The sequence below is a fragment of the Pleurodeles waltl genome, chromosome 3_1 (genome assembly GCF_031143425.1).
Source record: "Pleurodeles waltl isolate 20211129_DDA chromosome 3_1, aPleWal1.hap1.20221129, whole genome shotgun sequence".
NCBI classification, from domain to species: Eukaryota; Metazoa; Chordata; class Amphibia; order Caudata; family Salamandridae; genus Pleurodeles; species Pleurodeles waltl.
The window spans coordinates 1,210,862,494-1,210,884,085 of NC_090440.1; the positions used below are offsets into that span (position 1 = coordinate 1,210,862,494).

General features: G+C 45.9%; 1 protein-coding gene across 1 annotated transcript in view; it reads right to left on the reverse strand.

The window, feature by feature from the left end:
- ROBO3 (roundabout guidance receptor 3) overlaps positions 1-21,592 on the reverse strand; it is a 639,417-nt gene that overhangs the window by 456,639 nt on the left and 161,186 nt on the right. The window contains exon 2 of the mRNA XM_069221505.1: positions 3,827-4,153. Coding sequence (XP_069077606.1) covers positions 3,827-4,153 — 327 coding nt within the window. The remainder of the gene's footprint in view (positions 1-3,826; positions 4,154-21,592) is intronic.

The following is a 21,592-nucleotide window of genomic DNA, read 5'->3' on the forward strand; positions in this document are numbered from 1 at the left end:
AGAGTATGGCCATGCTTGATAAGATCCAGGACCCACTTGTCCGTAGTTATTTTGCTCCACTAATGTACATAATGGGAAATTCTGGCTCCCACTTAATGTTAAGAAAGGGTTATGGCCGGTACTTTGAAATTTTCACTGCTTCCTATCAGTATCTCTGGTGGAAGAGTGTTTTCTTTGTCTTCGTTGTCTAGTGTAGGCTGCCGATGGTGGAGCTCGATAGGGTTGATGTTGCTGGCAGGCCAGTCAAAAGAGCTGCTGGTAAGTTTGTGGCTAGTATCTTTGGTAATCTCCATGTTATAAGATCCACGGCCATGTGAGCCACGAAAAGGCATCTTACGTACCTTGAGTGTTGAGGGATCAAACTGTTTCTGTGTCCGCCTTTATGGTCTGTAGAGAGTCATCGACGCGCTTCCCAAATAAAGAGTCATCATCAGAGGGCATATCCAAAATGTTAGTTTGTACTTCCAGGCGAATTGATGTGTCCTTAAGCAAACCTTGGCGTCAAAGTACAGCCTTTTCTGCCAATTGCTGGAAGTCTATGGATGCAATATGCATTGCGCAATCCATAATCTCAGATGACGCTCTTTTTCCCTCCTACAAAATGTGTATGGCTTCCTCTTCTTATCGTCTGGCAGGAAATCCAGGTATGTGGCAATGTCTAACCACATTTGGTGATCATAACGCCACAGAATGGCCAGGGAGTTTTCGGCCCAGACCGTCGTATCTGACATGACTGTAAATCTTTTGCCGATGTTGTCGAGCCATCTGCCCTCTTTGTCAGGTGGAGAAGTTATTGGGGTACAAGGATTCTGAGATCTGTGCTGTGTGGCCTGAGAAAGAACAAATCAGGTCTTGAATGTCCGATCATACAAGCAGGTGAATCCTCTGGCACTTTAAATTTTTTGTCTACTCTAGGAAGGACGGCAGTGACAATCACTGGTGTCTTCATGATCTTAACTCTTTCCTCCCATATATAGTCTACAATTGGTATTGCTCTGACTGACTTTCTAGACAGATCCTTGAAATTATCTAGGAAACAGTCAATCTGCTTCCTAGTCATGGACAGTTAGAATTGCTTTACCACTTTCTCCATCAACAGAGGGAAACCATCAATATCTCCCAGTGGAGAATCCACTGATTGTGGTGCTGGAGGGGAAGGTGGGGGAATGAGATAATCATCCCATTCACTGGTGATGATGAGATTGTCCGTAATCTCTGCTTCCTCCCTTTCTCCATCACTGTTAAAATCATCCTTGTTAGATGAAGAAGGATCTTCTTGAGGAGGCATGGCAATACAGTTTGGTGGAGTCATTCTCGGAGTAGGTGGTGGAGATAGATGTTCTGGCGATCTATGCACCAGCACAGCTGATTGTCGCTCTTCAGCTGGCATTGGGAAATGCTTGTAGTAGTCTGCAAGCATACTCTAAGTTTTGTTTTGTACTAAGGCAGTTAGAACCTGGACCATGCCTGGTGGAGGTGGTGAGGAGGAGTATATGGATGACATTGCCTTGGATAATGATGGCTTTGGTAAACATACTCATAATAATCTGGTTTTTCTTCATCATCCTGATATCTTATGTGTAATTCAGAGGGACTGAAAGCTGTACCATACATCCGCTGATCATTTTCAGAGTCTTAAATATCCAATAAATGGCTCGGTATAAGTGGGGATACTCCAGCAGGTGACGTAAATTCAGGATGGAAACCTTGAGGTGAAAAGACAGTCGTTGACGAGGTCGTCAACAGTAGTATTGACAATGACAACAACAGTAAAGTGGATGGCTTCTTTTTTGATTTCGCCGATGACTAGGAGGCTTTTTCCAACATCTTGTCATCGACAATGTTGTTGAGAAGGTGGTTGTCGAAAATGTGGTCATCAATGGCGTCACTGATGACTATGCAGTCCTCAACAGTGTTGATACTGTTTTCATTGACTTCCCTGTCATCGTCGACATGATGGATCTCATTGACGGTGTAGTGGTTGTCATCGATGAGTCCGTGTTCGTTGATGCAGGTACCATCGTCTATGTCGTCGAAGGGGTAGAGGACGATGGTAAAATCGTCGTCGTGTTTCTAGTCACTGCCGTCGATGATGGTTTTGATGTTTTTGGTGTCTACGACAATAATTTAGCACAGATTTTTGCCTTCTTTGGGACAGGTTCTGATAATGATTTAGGCTTTAACAAAAGGGTTGAAAATAGAGATGAGGGCTCAAATTTAGAGTCTGAAGATGCTTATTTTTGTTTTACATATGAGAGGAGCCTTCTACATATCCATGGTGGGTCTTTTTTAAGGCTTTTACTGCAATGAGGGGGGTCATGACAAGACCTTTCCCTCTTTCTGGAAGTCTGTGAGGAGATGGAACACTCACTACTTTCTTCCTCAGGCTATAGCAGCCTTGGTTTTAAGTTAAATGTAGACAAAGTAAATGCCTTCCCTTTTGGTCTTTGAGGGTTTTTGTGGGAAAAGTTCTGCATATCTTGCAGTTTCTCACCTTGCGGGATGGATGAAGAAAATATATACATTCTCTATGAGGATCTTCCGAATGTAGTCTTTTTTTGCCACAGGTGTCACAAGGTCTGAAGAGTTCTTTCTTGACCAGTTCTGACATGCTAGATTGGAGAAATAGCAATTTAGAGAACACTAATTCAGAAAACAACTGAGCAGAGCTCAGTGAGACTCCTTAACACACGACATGCGGCGAAAATCTGAGGTAAGATGCCTCTGTCAGGAGTATTCTAAAGGGTGGTGTTGCCTGATTGGTCATTGTTCAACTTTGGTCCTTTTGTAAAAAGAACATAGATGGGCTATTAAGCTGAACTTTGCATTTCCTTTACAGCCTATTACACTGATATATACTGCTTACTATGATATCGTGAGACTCCCACTTTGATGACAGGAATGATCCAAGCTATGAAATATACCCCAATACTGGAGAACAGAATGCCGTCACTCAGGGTGAGGTTAACCAATGGCTTATGTGGGCTGATCTATTGTCCCATGCTATGTAGCTCTAGTGAGCAGAAGAAAAATGTGAATAAAAGCAACAAAACAGTGGTTAAAGAGGGATCTTTGAAAACCCATGCAAGTGTATTATATATTTAATTTAAGTATAATCAATAGATCTGAGCTAACACCAGACCTAATGAGAAAATATAAAATACTGTTAACAATTTATTGTAATAGTTCCTTGCATTCTTGAATTTTAATGTGCCTCTAGGACCTTAAGTGACTTTTAATCCCTTGCATGGGGAGATCACGGGGGCTGAGAAAACACAAACTGATCAGGGCTAATCTTTTTGGATTCTTGCTTAAAAGACAGTTTCAGCATCACTCACTTGATCAAGCATTTGCCTCAGTTTTAATGAAGAGCAGGATTCCTGGTAAAAGGCTTCGGTTCTAACTATCAAACAAGCAGGCCAGTAATTGTTTTTTTTAACAATATGGGGGAGATGGATATAGCTAATGTGGATCTGTCAGGATTCACCTTGGGTCATCTACACATGGTGCACTAGCTCTTCTCACTTGTCACACAAATCAATTTGCCAGGAAATCTCCTAGATTCGGTTTAGGCAAGTACACTTCTTAGTCTCTCATTCAGTCACTCTTTCAGTGAGTTCTGAAAAGGTGCATTTAGTGTTGATTAAGTAGTTTTATTTCAAAATCACTGTGCTCAAGTTCTACAGGCAAACTGCTTCAATAAAAAAATGACCCTTTGGTTTCAAATTATCAGACGCAATAGGAATTGGTCCTAGCTAGCTGGAATTACATAAGATGTGGTTCAGTACAGGAAACAAACAGAAACATGGAAATAAAAATAACTTACTTGCCACTTCAAGTGATGCATTTCTGCTGATAGCTTCTCCCAGATAGTTCCTCGCCAAACATATGTAGATTCCTTCATCAGGTTTACTCCGACGGCCATGGACAATGCGCAAGAAGAAGAGGGAGCCACTAGGGAGCAGCATACGGTGTGAACGTGGGTCCTCCTTGTCTGTCTCCACCCGCTCCCCATCCTTGTACCATTCAATTATCGGGTTTGGGTGCCCCTCTACTTTGCAATTAAGAGTAGCAGGCTCTCCTTTGGAGACAATGAGGTCAGAAGGATGTTCTACTATGCGAGGTGATGAATCTTCAAGACGAGGGCGAGAGCCTGAAACAGAAATAAAACAAGCATTTGCAATGCTATGGGTCTCGCGTTTGCTTGAGTTAAAGCTGTTAGTATTATAAATTCCAAACTTGACTTTTCTTACCTCATAAATTGAAAATGAAAAGTAGCACAGTTAACATAAGCGGGCCAATTCAAAGCGCCATGGCCGCCATGAGCGCGGCGGAGACAGACAAAAGGAAAAAGAAGTTCACTTGCGGTCAAAAATATCGGCAAACATGCAATTATCCAAGTAACAGGGTCGCAGGCCAAGGCAGTAGCAAAACTGCCCCAAAGAGGGACAAACGTAAAGCATTTACCAATGATAAATGATTTTTGAAAGGCAAGCCCATGAACGAATGATAGTGATGGGAGTGGCTAAAAGCCCATAGATAGAATAAAACACGTCAGAGCGCGTGCGCGCCTGATCTAAAAATGACAAAATAATATGGTAATACCAACACAAAATGGTCTGCATTGTGCAGCAGAGTTTGCCTTTTCTTGCTGCATAATTTAGACAGTCCTGTGACATAATTTGGTCTTCCCCAGCTGCATAATTCCAGTGGCTCTGTCTATATGATATGATAGTAGATCCAAGATGACCGTCAAGAAGGACGCACCTCCTGGAGCTCCGGAGGGACGGGCTTACTATTTGTGAAAATCCCAGACTTTCCCTCTGCCACCCACGGCACCCGCCACACCGATAAAAACAGTGACGAGGCGCCCATCGGGGATAACCATTCTCAACATTTAATTTACTCGGAGAAGGACTATGAAGTACTCCTTATAGCTCCCCTGTCTGCATGCCGTCAGGAAGCAGACCCTACCTGCACGGAATTGCAGCCGGCTCCAGGCCTCATGACTTGGCCGAATCTCGCCCCAGGCTCCAGCCGCCTGCCTGCCGCCCAGCCATACCTCGGACTCCCGGATCTGGAGCCCAGCCGTGGTTCAGACTCCTGGGGCTGGAGCCCAGTCGACGAGGAAAGAGCCTCCGCTACCTTTCCTCCCTCCGGGCAGGAGGCAGCCCTCCATGCTGGATTCCTCCCCTGCTGACTGCCGGAATCCTTGCATGCCTGCTGCCCAGCCGTGGTCGGGACTCCCGGCCCTGGAGCCGCTGTGAGGTGAGACCCTCCACTCCCTCGCCTCCCTCCTGGGCTGGAAGGCAGCTATTTCTCAGGCGCTCGCTAATCTGACTATGGAGGCTCAGGGGGGCCCCCCCTCTTTCCACGTGCTTTTTTGACTGGGGGCTGCTCCCTGCCCCATCCTCCCTCATGCAGTCAGAGCGCTTCGCAGTCGTGGGATGGCCATCACCCACCCTCCCCTCCCCCCTTGATTGGAGTGGGGACAGACGCCCAAGTAGTTTGGTGAGGCACTCTGTCCGGCCTCGAATTTCTCCCACCACGCACCTTGCTCTTCGGCCTACCTAGCTGCCTTGGGGTAGCGTGCCCTTCTCTGTGCTCCCTGCCCTTGGGGCTAACCTCCTCCTTGGGGCATCCTTCTCCCCTGGGCTCACGACAGAGGGGCCGAAGGTCAGTTTAGTTTTGGTACTCCCCTGACCCGCCACTTGTGGTCCCCAAATCACTTGATGGGAGCGCGCCTTCCTCCGCTCAACACAGCATGGTCTATGTCCCCACGCTACTCGCCCCTCAAGTCAGTCCCAGATCCCCCCCCTCCTAACAGTTCTCCCGGACCTCATGCCCTTGTGTGATTCCTCCTGAGGGATGGTGGCCCCTTGAGCTTCTGCCTCCCCCCCAGATTGAAACCTTCTGGCATGCCTTTTCTTCCGCCCTGCCCCGGAGTCCACCATTTTGGCCCCCTCTGTGATCCAATGCTCACAACCATTTTGATCCCAAAGTGAGCACTGACACTATAGTAGGACTCTTCAATTATTCTGCAACCGACAATCAACACAATAGTAGGACTATCCAATCCTATACTAGCAGCAACACCTCCCTCCCCACCCCCACATTCACTAAAACCTACAGAGGACTATTCTACCCCAATTCCCACCCCCTCCCTGACCCTATTAATTCACACCATGCTAAGACCTTTCTCTGACCGAGCGTCATTAAAAAAAAAAAGGAAAAAAATAAAATAAAAATATTTACTCTTTTCAAGCTCCTTACATCCTATTCGGAATTCCTCCAACCTGGTCCCTCCCATTCCTTTCTCCTATCCCCGCCACCTCCTTATTTCACCTACATAGGTCTCAGATAGACACCGCATATGCATCCAAACCCCAAGCTGCCCTACCTTTAACTCCCAACCACATAAGCCCAAGATGTTGATCCCTACAGGAACCGCAATCTCACCCATTTCCACCTTCCTAAAAACCAGCGGGCCCAACTCTTTCTCCATATCTCCCCCCAACAACCTCTCCCCCACAGCACTTAAAAACTTTAAGCACAAACTAATCAGGCAACACCTGGAGTTGCTTATTGCGGACACCTAATTCAATGTCCATAAAGGCCCAAAAAAGACAGATCTTATCTTCTTTACTAAACGCCCAGCTAGATGGAAAACTTTCCTCACCAGCTACCTCCTCACCTCCAAAACCACCAACATCCCATATGGCTGCAAACTCACAATCTCCAGCTCGCCCACGTCCCAGGGAAATGTCATCATCTCCATTTTCAGAAACGGAACCATCATGATTCAAGCCAATGGCACTACCCTCCGAGTTTTCAAATCCATATTCCCTTCATTAAAGTCAGCCATTTCGCAACCTCAATCCCCCCAACACACGAGCCCGCCCTAAGATCCCCAACCCCGTAGAACTTCACTCTACCCCAACGACCAACTCCCCCTCTAACATTACCCCCAGCACCCCCACCACTCCTACAAACACTCTCCACAACCTAAGCAACTCACACAACCCCTCTCCCCCTGATCCAGCCCCAAACTCACTAAACCCAACAATCAATCTCAACATCCTTAAAGGCTCTCTAGCCTACACCACCACAATCCTCTCGCACAAAACCACCCCACTCCCCAAACCTATCCAAGATTCTTCCAGCACAGTTCCCTCTCCCAACCCCCCTCTCCTACCTCCCATAAAGAGACTAGACTCAACTAACCGAAGAGGCACTCATGTTCTGCCCACTTCCTATGTCACCTCTAATGCACCCCCTGATACCAATCCCAACTACTCTACTACTGTCTCCTCCCACATACCACCCATGGATCTAGTGAACTATCAGAAACAGTCGCATCAGACTGCACACAATAAGAACCACATCACCCACACCCCACACCCCCCCAATTCCACTCTCACATCTAAAATTAACGAACGGCTCACCAACCTTGAATCCGAACTCAAATTCATCATACAGAGCATCAACATGATAGCGAGAAGCCTGAAACCACTGATTCACCCCCTCCTGACCATAGCACACACTCCATCGCCGAACATAACCACCCCCAGAGTCTTAACTGGACCTCCAGGCCATACTACCTCAACGCCTTAAGGCCAAAAAGAACTAATGCTCCATTGCCACACAATGAAGCAGTAAAACTCGCCCAATCCTACAACTCGCTCTTACCCATACCGAACCCCCCATCCAACATCCAGGTCATCACAGGTCTAGGCCAACATCTCATACCTCCTACCTCACCCAGACCCCCAGCTCACCTAGTCAACATCCCCCTGATCCCTTCCATTCCAGACCCCAAGGTCTATCAGCATACAAACTGTATGCTCATTAACTGCAGATAGGCAGTCAAACATGCTGTGGATCTAGCTGATTCCATCCTTAATCGCAACATTGACATTGCCTTCATCACAGAAACTTGGCTGAGTGAACACTCACAACCAATCATGGATATCCTCGTCCCTCCCGGTTTCTCAATTACCAACAAAGATTAAAAAAACTGCCATGGGGGAGGCATTGCCATCATTCACAAAAATAATATTGAAATAGAGATAAAAGACTCATTCAACTACAACTCATGTGAACATCTCAATGCCTCCATCAGAATGAGTGACAATGCGAAGGTGACCTTCCTCCTTCTTTACCACCGTCCAGGTAACACTACCTTTCGGAGATCACCTAAATGACCTAATAACGCACTGCGCCCTCTCATGCCCCAGCTTCATCATCTTGGGCGACCTCCAATGGAATGACGATATTAATGCTCTTATCCAATCCTTACATGACCTTCTACACAGCAAAGACCTTGCCCAGCACTGCAAGGGCCAAACCCACATCAAAGGAGCTACACCAGATGCGATTATAGCTCACAAAGACTCACTCACAATTGACAATATTCTTCCTGTCGATTGGTCAGTCCATCACATCATTCTATTCCATATTAACACTACTCCCCAACACACTACCCACTCTCAAAAGACACTCAAATGGAAAAGAAACATTGACCAAATCCCATTAACTACTTCTGGAGAAAAAAAATCAGCCCCCTATAACCCGCCCCCTGCGGCCAACCTCTCAACTACTGAGTTAACCACCCAGTACAACTAAACTATTACTAGCATATTGATCAATTAGCCCCCTATGGAACTAAAAAGAGTGAGAAACACACCATCCAGAGCCGGGTTTAACAATGATCTAAATTTAGAAAGAAGAAAACTGAGAGCAGCCGAAAGACTCTGATGATCCGACCCTTTCACTACCCACCTTGAACAACTGAGAAGGGAATGGAGAAACTACAAAAAACACATAACCAACTAAATTTAAAAAAACACCTTCTTCCGCAATACTCTAGACAGAGCCAAAAACCGCCCTAAGGAGCTCTTCAACATCATCAAACAACACACTACTAAACCTCCCTCTAATCCCCCGCCTGCAACCAAAGACACTTGTCTCAACTTTGCTAACTTCAACGATAAAATCACTGAGATTGAGCTTTCCCTGGTACCTGATACTCCACCAAACAGAGCCCCCCCGCCTACCACAAACAATAATATCCATTGCCTATTCCCCTCTGACAACACACCTCTTAGAACTGAAATCTATCCCAGGACCTCCTAACCTTCAGAAAGCACCCCAAAACATGGCTTTCCAAGCAGTAACCCTTCCCCAGCACCTTGAGGCCCTACCGGGTGTAGGAGGTTGGCCTGGCTTGTAGTGGGTACCAGAGGTACTTACACCTTGTGCCAGGTCCAGTTATCCCTTATTAGTGTAGAAGAGGTGTTTCTAGCAGCTTACACTGATAGAAGGTAGCTATGGCAAAGCAGCTTAGGCTGAACTAGGAGACATGTAAAGCTCCTACTATACCACTTCTATCATATGCACAATATCATAAGAAAACACCATACACAGAGTTACTAAACATAAAGGTACTTTATTTTTATGACAATATGCCAAAAGTATCTCAGTGAGTACCCTCAGTAAGAAGGTAAGTACTATACACAAGTTATATGTACACAAACCAAAGTTAGGTAAGTAATAGCAAGAAAAGTAATGCAAACAGTGAAGAATTACAATAGGTTGAATTACAATAGGTTGCAATAGGAGCACATAGGTATAGGGGAAACACAAACCATATACTCCAAAAGTCGAATGGGAACCACGAATGGACCCCAAAACTATGTGAGCTTGTAGAGGGTCGCTGGGACTGTAAGAAAACAGTGAGGGTTAGAAAAATAGCCCACCCCAAGACCCTGAAAGGTAGGTTTAAAGTGCACCTACTTCCCCCAGAGGGCACAGAAGTCGTGATAGGGGGATTGTGCAGGAAGAACAAACACCAGCAGTGCACTGACAATGGATTTCCAGACCTGAGTACCTGTAAGACAAGGGGACCAAGTCCAATAGTCGCAACAGTGTCCAGGGGGCACAGGAGCCCAGGAAACCCCGGATGAAGGTGCAAGGAAGCTGCCTCTGGTTGGAAGAAGCTTGGAGTTCTGCAAGAAAGAAGAGGACTAGGAACTTCTCCTTTGGAAGACGGATGTCCCACGTTGCGATGAAGTTTGCAGAGGTGTTCCCACGCAGAAATACCGCAAACAAGCCTTGCTAGCTGCAAGGGTTGCGGTAGAGGTTTTTAGGTGCTGCTGAGGACCAGTAAGGACCAGGATGTCACCTTTTGGAGGAGGAGACAGAGGGGGCACTCAGCAACTCAGAGAGCCTTCACAGAAGCAGGCAGCACCTGCAGAAGTACCCCAACAGGCACTTGGAAGGAAAGTAAACTGGAGTCCATGCAAAGTTACAAAAGGTAGTCCCACAACGTTGGAGGACAACTCATAAGGTTGTGCACTGCAGGACAGAGTGCTGGGGACCCAGACTAGGCTGTGCACAAAGGAAATCCTGGAAGAGTGCACAGGAGCCGGAGTAGCTGCAAATCACGCGGTGCACAGCTTGGCAGTCTAGCGTGGGGAGGCAAGGACTTACCTCCACCAAACTTGGACTGAAGAGTCACTGGACTGTGCGAGTCACTTGAACAGAGTTGCTGTGTTCCAGGGACCACACTCGTCAGGATGAGAGGGGACCCAGAGGACCAGTGATGCAGTCTTTTGGTGCCTGCGTTAGCAGGCGGAAGTTTCCATCGACCCACAGGAGATTTCTTCAGAACTTCTGGTGGAGGGTGAAGGCAGGCTACCCCCAGAGCATGAACCACCTGGAAACAGTCGAGAAAGCCGGCAGGATTAGGCGCTACAATGTTGCTGGTAGTCGTCTTGCTACTTTGTTGCGGTTTTGCAGGCGTCCTGGAGCAGTCAGCGGTCAATCCTTGGTAGAAAGTGAAGAGGGCGATGCAGAGGAACTCTGGTGAGCTCTTGCATTAGTTATCTGAAGAATTCCCCAAAGCAGAGACCCTAAATAGCCAGGAAAGGTGGATTGGCTACCAAGAGAGGTAAGAGCCTATCAGAAGGAACCTCTGACGTCACCTGATGGCACTGGCCACTCAGAGCAGTCCAGTGTGCCCCCAACACCTCTGTTTCCAAGATGGCAGAGGTCTGGAGCACACTGGAGGAGCTCTGGGAACCTCCCCTGGGAGGTACTGGTCAGGGGAGTGGTCACTCCCCTTTCCTTTGTCCAGTTGTGTGCCAGAGCAGGGCTGGGGGATCCCTGAACCGATGTAGACTGGCTTATGCAGAGATGGGCTCCATCTGTGCCCATCAAAGCATTTCCAGAGGCAGGGGGAGGCTACTCCTCCCCAGCCCTTCACACCTGTTTCCATAGGGAGAGGAAATCCTCTGTTCTGCCTTCCTGGGCCAGGGCTGACTGGACCCCAGGAGGGCAGAAACCTGTCTGAGGGGTTGGCAGCAGCTGCAGTGGAGAGCCCGGAAAGGCAGTTTGGCAGTACCCGGGTTCTGTTCTAGAGACCCGGGGGATCATGGAATTTTCCCCCCAATACCAGAATGGTATTGGGGTGACAATTCCATGATCTCAGACATGTTACATGGCCATGTTCGGAGTTACCATTGTGACGCTATACATAGGTAGTGAACTATGTATAGTGCACGCGTGTAATGGTGTCCCTGCCCTCACAAAGTCCGGGGAATTTGCCCTGAACGATGCGGGGGCACCTTGGCTAGTGCCAGGGTGCCCACACACTAAGTAACTTAGCACCCAACCTTCACCAGGTGAAGGTTAGACATATAGGTAACTTATAAGTTACTTATGTGCAGTGGTAAATGGCTGTGAAATAACGTGGACGTTATTTCACGCAGGCTGCAGTGGCAGGCCTGTGTAAGAATTGTCAGAGCTCCCTATGGGTGGCAAAAGAAATGCTGCAGCCCATAGGGAACCCCAATACCCTGGGTACCTCAGTATCATATATAAGTGAATTATATGGGTGTACCAGTATGCCAATGTGAATTGGTACATTTAGTCACTAGCCTGTTAGTTACAAATCAGGAAAGCAGAGAGAGCATAACCACTGAGGTTCTGGTTAGCAGAGCCTCAGTGAGACAGTTAGGCATCACACAGGGAACACATACATATAGGCTACAAACCTATGAGCACTTGGGTCCTGGCTAGCAGGATCCCAGTGAGACAGTGAAAACACACTGACATATACTCACAAACAGGCCAAAAGTGGGGGTAACAATGCTAGAAAGAGGCTACCTTGTTACACCGGGTGAGTAGTGCGCTTAAGGAATGTATTTGATTGATTGAGTGATTGATCTCCATAACCACATTCAACAGTCAATCCCAGCTAGCTGGGTAACCTTCCACCCTCTCCTGGTGACTGACATCTCCAAACTTTTGTCCACCTCCAAAACATCCTCTCACCTAGCTGACCCCCTCCGTGCCAAAAAAACTCCATCAGTCCCTCACCCTGATCTGGGCCAAGATCATCAACAGCTCCCTACAAACCAGCGTGATTCCTGACTGCCTCAAACTGGGCCAAATCACGCTGATTCTAAAGAAACCAGGGGCTGACCCAAACATCCTCCATAACTACAGACCAGGCTCCAAACTACCCTTCCTTGCCAAAACTCTCGAGAAATGTGTTCTCCATCAACTAACCCAACACATTGATATAACAACCTTCTTAACTCTCTACAATCAGGTTTACGAAAAGGATGTAGCACAGAAACAGCCATTCTCAACATAGTAGCTGACCGATGCTGCCTTCTGATTCTCCTTGACCTAACAGCGGCATTTGACACAGTTGACCACAAGCTCCTTCTGGACTCCCTCCAAAAGAGAGTTGACATAGATGGCACAGTACTCCGCTGGTTCTCTTCCTTCCTACAAAAACGAACGCAACAAGTAAAAATACATAACATGACCTCACCCACCTCAATATTCACCAGAGAAGTCCCCTAAGGATCCGTCCTATCTCCCACACTCTAACATCTACATGGACCTTCTCACTACCATCCTCACTCAAGCCAACATCCCCTTCCATCTCTATGCTGATGACACTCAATTTTACATTGAAATATCCTCTTTAGAAGACATTCACCACCTGAACAACACCCTTAAAGAAGCTCAATGTTGGCTACCCCACATCCATCTTAAACTCAACCAGGATAAGACGGAAATACTCCCCCTTTCGAAATCAAACCAGCTTCCCGAGATGCAAGAATGGCTGAAATCCATTGACTCTCTCAAAAGCAATCGCACCCCTACAAACACGGTCAAGTTATTGGGAATCACTCTGGACTCCAACCTGACCATGCAGGACTGTTGTGTAGCCATTTTAGTTATGGCTCCATGCACGTTATTTTAACACACTAGGCCAATGTGAACTTTAACCTAGATATATTTTATTCAGCTTTGTTTTATTATTATTACAATAACCACTTTTACGTTCTTGTTTTATTTTCATCTATCTAACTGTTTTTGCGTAGGCCAGCACTCAGTTCTCAAACAAGACATTCTTGATCACTCGGTGCTTCATTCAAGGCTACAGCTCGGTACATTGCCGGTGAACGTGGTAGAAGTTTAGTTTCCAACATTCGTAGAAAATATACATCCTTACGTAGGGACATTTTCTCAGGATATCAGCGGTGTTATTATATAAACACTTCCGTGTCCCTTACACGTTAGAGGGAGATTCCAGCCAGGGAACCACGACTGTATGCTGATTGCTTTGCCACAGATGCTAAAACAGATCGCAGGCCTTTGCTGAGGTATGGGGGTTGATGTCTTTCCAGGGGAACCTGAAAGGCAGAATTAGAGCTTAACATACTGTGCTCAATTATAACCTAGATAGGTAATAGTCCATTGATCATAGTTACAATATGATAGCGTTGTTTTTATGCTTCACTCTTCTTGTCACAATTTTAATACTGCCATGTTGTGTCATCCTGGTTATTGCAGCTCAGGCTTTGCTATCTAAGATGCAGTTGTTTTATTCAACTCATTATTGAAACATATACTGCTTCTGTTTTTCATTTATATTTGAGACTGGATTGTAAATGAGAGAACCGGATGAGAACTGAGTGACCACGACTCTCATGAGAAGCCTAGTATGTCATGCACTCGGCTGCCCAATCATCACTATCCTTTGGGAGGGGTGAGGCACTGCTAGTTAGCCAGAGCAAAACCCGGATTGGAGTGACAGGTGTCACCTGCAGTAGGTTAGACTTAGTGTCCCACACCGAGGCGCGATTCTGCCACTCAAAATCCAGTAGTCTCATTAGAATAATGAGAGCCTACGTGACATGGCGCCGCCAACGTTTTGTCAGGCTCTAATTTTAGGGTGCTCCGGGTATCTCTGTCTCATTTTGTATAATGACACCTCAATACCATGTGTGGAGATGTCTGTGGTACTGAGGATTTCCACCCCAGCTGCATAGGCTATCCTATTTGCAGCTGGAGGTTGTTCAAACTTGAACTATACAAGGAAAGCTCTATTTGGTGTACCTTCTCTGAACTTAGTTTCACTACAATGGCAAATCCACAGCAGGTACAAATAGCGGTTAATATGAGACAACCTCTAACTGCAAATTTATTAGCAAATTGCCTAACAGTCCAGGGGGGTCCAGTCGCATTTGTGGTGGATGCCCATGCAGATTATAGAACAGAACTTTTTTATTCTTGGGTCACATTTCCAGCAGTTGATGGGAATACAAATACATTTCATCATTATACACTTGCAAATGTGCCTGGACAATACAGAGCATATGCATATTTAGAAATACCACTATTTTATCAAGAACATAATTGGCTTGATGGCGCCCTACCCCACACAATTTTACCAGTAAGGTTAGGTCATCTAAGTAATGAAGGTCCTACCTGGCCTTTATTGGCCACCTATACACCACATACGGCAGTTGCAAATTTAGCAGTAGCTGAGGTTCGCCGCTTCTATACCGAATTAACAGCGATATATAGACGATTAGTACAATTTGTAATGCAAACATTAAATATAAACCCAGCACGTGCTGCTACGGCACACCCATATGCAGCAACACCAGGTATAAATCCCGTGACTGTATATTCAATCATGGGTAAAGTACCCGCCAAACTAGCGGAAACTCCGTTTTGGTTAGCACAAAAGATTAATGCGCTGGAGGCAATATTTTCCCGTACTGGACCTCAGGATAAACATAGAATATTAACAATGTGCTTGCCTTTTGGGATGGTCCCTACAGTAGATAACTAATACCTTGGGCACTGTATTTGCCACGCTCTATACAACCGCACACGGTACACCAATACTTGCCAATTTACCGGAGGTGTTGAAACTAATTCAAATGAGTATGGGGCTGCCCCGGCCCTAGATTTGGGGATGCATTTGATGGGCAATTTTACAACAGTATCCTCAGTTATTTTAAGTAATCTTAAAGGGGAAGAGGTAGCACTTGCAGTGCGCATGCCGCTCCATGACGTTCCTCAACGGGATCAGGAACGAGAGCTGCCTAAAATCATTGCAGGGTCCTATTCTATTATCGGTCGAGATAGTTTAGGGGCAAGACCATCTAAACCACAATTTCAGGGGCAAATTGAGTAAAGAGGGGAGAATCTCCACGCTTGGAGACCCCGCAGAATAGATATAATCTCAGAAATAGAGATAATATAAAAACGCCTGATAGATATCAATATACTGATACAAGTCAATCCCGTTCCTTTCAGGACTCATCGGAAAAACGAATTGAGAGAGGTGGGCGATCAGAGCGAAGGACAGAGTATGGGAAACAGAGACAGGAATCACAACGCTCTTCGAGGTTTCTGTTAAAAAGGAAGAGAAACCCACCCAATAAAAATCACAATTCAAAAAGAAAAATGTGGCAGCAGTCACAGTTCAACAGGCCACTCAGGAAGAGGGTCCTCTTGAAGAACAAGAAATGGGCTCTAGCACTGCCAGACAGCGCGGCAGAGGTCACAATAGTTCGCCGGAATCTTCTAGAGCATCTGGAGGTGAAAGCAACCGATGACTTTATACAAGTAGAAACTGTAGACATGCGTGTCTCCACGCCTAATAGGGTGTATAAAGTAACGCTACAGTTAGAAGGAGACATTGAACGCATAATAGACACAATTTTTTGGGATCGCATAGTAAACATATATGATGTTTTGATGGCCGAACAAGATTGGCCACCTGAATTTGTATCTGCCCATATGAAGAAGACGTTATTAAGCTTTCCTTCTCACCCCTTGTTCCAGAGGAACTTGCTGAATCCTATTCCATTGAATGGGCTTTGGCACAAGCACCTGCATTATACCGAAACCACGCAGGATGAGATAAAGATTCCCCCTACCATGTAATTCAAATTAAAAGTGAACCTCAACCCCAACCGCAGTATCCTACAAAACATGAAGCTAAAGCACCTGTGAGAGAAATATTCATGTAGTTAGAGTACCACAGAGTAATTGAACCATGTGTCTCCCCAATGAATAATCCATTATTCCCTGTAGCTAAGCCAGACCATTCATATATCATTGTCTTAGACTACAGACATTTAAATAGACATACACGCACTTATGCTATACAAAATTCACATAGCACAGCACTAATGAACAATATAGTGCATAAAAAATACAAAAAACACTGGACATTTAGAATGTTTTTTTCTGTCAGAATATAGCACCTGAGAGTAGAGACTTAAGTTTCAGTGCACTAGGCTCCCAGAAAAATATTGTTGTTTACCTCAGGGATATAAGAACAGTCCAGGACTGTTCACAGATCGTGTGACAGCAATTTTGCATGAGATTGACCCTGAAGCATTGTCCTATGTAGATGATCTCTATCTTACGGATGATGAGCTACTACAACATCTAAGACGGGTAGCCTGCATTGTGGTAGGCTTTGCTGAACTTGCCTACAAATTCAATTTAAAAAAAACAAAAATTGCCTTCCTCAGCGTCCTGTTTTTGGGATATGAGATGTCAAATGAAGGAAAGAGCCTAGCGCCACAATTTTTTAGAAAAATGTGCACAGTTACAAACACCAAATACGATTAAGAAACTCCAATCTCTATTGGGTTTCCTAAATATTGGCCGAATTTACATTCCAGATTATGCTACACGAATAAAAACTTTATATGATCTGATACGTCCTGACTTTTCAAGTAAATTCTGGACAATTGAACATACATGAATTCTTCGAGATTTGCAGCGAAACAGTTACACACAAGGGACAACAAAACACATTTGGCCATCAGAGTAATAGCTGGTGCCATCAGTTTCACCTATGTGACATTTAATGAAGGTGAGACAGTCCCGATTGCATACAAATCACATTTATATTCATGGCAGAACACTGCTTTGCTCCCACTGAGAAAATCCTCACTGCTGTGCAGATGGCTGTCATTAAAGAAAGACCACTTGTCCAAGGAAAACGCATTATTGTAATTTCTCCGATACCAGCCCTCGAGGCTGTCACAAAAGCCAGCTTTCCAAATTCAAAAGCATTACATCCACGTTGGATACAATGGGCTACGTCCTTGACAGCCACTGATGTAGACTACATTTTTGACCCAAAATTACAAACTCAAGAATTTTTACAATACGAAATAGAATACCCAGTTCCAGCAAATACATTGCCTATTGAACAATATCATGAGTTATGTACATCGATGGCTCAGCACAACCTGCAATGCAATTGGCACAAAACACCTATATTCTGTTGCTTGCACAGTCGTAAGTGGCTACATGGAGGGTGATACATTTTGTCCTCTACATACCTTTACCCAAACCCTAGGGGATTGCACAGCACAGTTGGCAGAACTAAAGGCTCTGCTGATGGCACTGGAATACACGGATTCTGCACAGCCAACACTGATTGGCTGTGAATCATATTATTGTGTCCAGTCCTTTAGTGAATACCTGCATTATTGGTGCCAGAATGGGTTAGGAGATTCCAAAGTCAACATCATCAAACACAAACTTCTGTGGGGGAAAGTAGCACATACATTTGGACATCAGCATGTTGGGATACACGTTGCTGGAAACACATTGGCTGATGAAGCCGCAAAGTCAGCAGTGGATGCGGCTGTTGTAGCTGCTGTGACTCGTTTGAGTTCAAAACCGGACGCAGAAATATGGGCTGCCGTGACAGCTACAGCTCATGGTACGTCCCATTCTAAATGATTTCCTAACAAATTTCACTAATGAATGGGATGTATGCTGAACGCTGAGGTTAAGATACCAGGCGTAGGGGTACGAGACATTCCCAATAGGGATATAAGATCACAATTGATTAAAGCAGCGCATGAGGGGGGTGGCATCTGCTCATGCTGGTGTAGCGGCTAAAATTTCGATCTTACAGGCCCGTTATTGGTGGCTAGGTCTTTACAAAAATACCAAGCATTATGTCCTTTGTTGTCACATCTGTCAAATTAAAGTTTCCACTGCCAAGCGCCCACAGCAGACACCCCTCTTGATTTCAAACAAATGATTACAATGTATGTACTTGGACCATTGCGGTCCCCTAACACTGGATAGTGCATACAAATATATTTTAGTCACTGTTGATTCATGCTCCAGATTTTTATGGGCGTGGCCACAACGCTCGGCTGACGCTCAGACTTATTAAAGAGTTGCAAGTCTTTATCGGTGCATATGCGGTTGCGGTTTTCCATTCGGACCAAGGGCATTCAGGGACGACATGGCTTCGTTGGGAGTCCAACTCCAGTACTCGTCTCCATTTCATACCAAGGGAAATAGTGTAGTGGAGCGATTAAACCGTTTTTTAAAGCAATCCCTAACAGCCAGAGTCTTAGGTATGGGTCGTAGTTGGCTTAACCACCTATATGGAGTCCAGAGAGCTCTAAATAAACTGCCTAGAAGGTCCCTGGGGGGGGTCGTACTTCATATGAGTGCCTGTTCGGGACTCGAATGTATGTTCAGGTTCTTCATGGTCCTGGCGTGGAGGCAGCAGAAACACCTTTTGACATAAATGAACAAGTCACTGTCTTACAGGAATTGCAACAGTTCCGTGATGATAATACTTCTATCAGTGCCGCTTCCACAGGAATCAAGGATGTGCCTGTAACATCTACCAGCTGGATTCCCAAAGTTGGGGATCTTGTACGTGTGAAAGTCGCTGTGAAAATGGAATTTGGCCCTTCCTACCGAGCACCAGCCCCAGTACTAGGGATACACGGGACCAGAACTGTAATTCTACCACTGTTGGCAGGTGCCAAAGAAAATCGTTTTATCTCCATTGACAATGTCAAACTACACTATGTGGCCGATCCTGCACAGCCGACCAAGAGGAACATCCAGTAGCTCCAGAATCCCACTCACTACTGGCAAAGAAGTTCCTCTACAAGTCGTTTATACCAACACATCTCCGAGCTTGGGGAGGGTGGAAGATGATCTTGAATTAGTTCCACTAACAAACAATTTAGAAATATTTGATTGAGTTGACTCAACTCCAACACAGACAGATGGTGCTATCTATAGTGTGCCACCACAGGAAACACCAACTCCACCAATGACCACGGCTCCACCATTCGCACAGACTGCCTCTGGATATTTTGCAGACTTCAATGATGACTTCTCAGACTCATTCGCCTTTTCCACAGCTGATTTGTCAAGAGAACGTAAGCTAAAAAACTGGCTTAAATAAATGTACTTTGGTTTTCCATGGAACTATCTATGGCTCTCTTTGACTGTCCCAGCCTTTTTACTTTGGATTGGTTTTGTCATTACCTTTTCCTTACTAATACATGGTCACTTTCTCCCTGAAAAATCAAAAGCTGAACTAGTGGAGGAGGTTTTAAAGCCACATTTCTCATCACATAAGGTCCGAAGAGACTTGTCATTTGTGAACATTTCCGCAGTACCAATTCCTGATGGGATTGTTCGGAACAAAGTAATGTTTGATCTATATGGTCCCACGGAAGTCATTCAAATACTGTATGTGTTCAAATTATCAATGAATGATATAGTAATACCAGGCATTGTTTCTGATGATTGGGATGTGAAAAGAGTTGATTCTATGATGACGGAATTGCAGTATTATACTGTGTAGGAAGTTGGCTCTATATGTACTATTTCAAAGTAATAGCATGCACAGAGTCCAAGGGTTACCCTTAGAGGTAAGATAGTGGCAAAAAGAGATAATTCTAATGCTCTATTTTGTGGTAGTGTGGTCGAGCAGTAGGCTTATCAGAGGGTAGTGTTAAGCATTTGTTGTACACACACAGGCAATAAATGAGGAACACACACTCAAAGACAATTCCAGGCCAATAGGTTTTTGTATAGAAAAATATCTTTCCTTCATTTATTTTAAGGACCACAGGTTCAAGATTTACAAGTAATACTTCAAATGAAAGGTATTTCACTTAGGAACGTTAGGAACTTCGAATTAGCAAAATAGCATATACAGTTTTCACACAAATGGCAATAAGCTATTTTAAAACTAGACACTGCAATTTTCAACAGTTCGTGGGGGAGGTAAGTGTTTGAACCATGTAGGTGGTTTACTTACCTGCAAAACTAACAAAGTTGGGTCCAAGGTAGCCCACCGTTGGGGGTTCAGAGCAACCACAAAGTTACCACACCAGCAGCTCAGGGCCGGTCAGGTGCAGATGTCAAAGTGGTGCCCAAAACGCATAGGCTTCAATGGAGAAGGGGGTGCCCCGGTTCCAGTCTGCCAGCAGGTAAGTACCCGCGTCTTTGGAGGGCAGACCAGGGGGGTTTTGTAGGGCATCTGGGGGGGACACAAGTCAGCACAAAAAGTACACCGTCAGCGGCACGGGCGGCCGGGTGCAGAGTGCAAACAGGCATCGGGTTTACAATGGAGTTCAATGGGAGACCCAGGGGTCTCTTCAGCGAAGCAGCAGGCAAGGTGGGGGGGCTCCTCGGGGTAGCCACCACCTGGGCAAGGGAGAGGGCCACCTGGGGGTCGCTCCTGCACTGGAGGTCGGATCCTTCAGGTCCTGGGGGCTGCGGGTGCAGTGTCTTTACCAGGCGTCGGGTTCTTAGAAGCAGGCAGTCGCGGTCAGGGGGAGCCTCTGGATTCCCTCTGCAGGCGTCGCTGGGGGCCTCAGGGGGGTCAACTCTGGCTACTCACAGGGTCGCAGTCACCGGGGAGTCCTCTCTGTAGTGTTGTTTCTCCGCAGGTCGAGCCTGGGGCGTCAGGTACAGAGTGGAAAGTTTCAGGCTTCCGGCAGAAAACGTGTTTTCTTTCAAAGTTGCTTGTTTGTTGCAAAGTTGCAGTCTTTGTGGAACAGGGCCGCTGTCCTCAGGAGTTCTTGGTCCTTTTAGATGCAGGGTAGTCCTCTGAGGCTTCAGAGGTCACGTTGCTGTTGCAGTTTTTCTTGAAGTGGGGAGACAGGCCGGTAGGGCTGGGGCCAAAGCAGTTGGTGTCTCAGTCTTCTCTGCAGGGCTTCAGGTCAGCAGTCCTTCTTCGTCTTCAGGTTGCAGGAATCTATCTTGCTAGGTTCTGGGAGCCCCTAAATACTCAATTTAGGGGTGTGTTTAGGTCTGGGGGGTTAGTAGCCAATGGCTACTAGCCCTGAGGGTGGCTACACCCTCTTTGTGCCTCCTCCCTGAGGGGAGGGGGGCACATCCCTAATCGTATTGGGGGAATCCTCCATCTGCAAGATGGAGGATTTCTAAAAGTCAGAGTCACCTCAGCTCA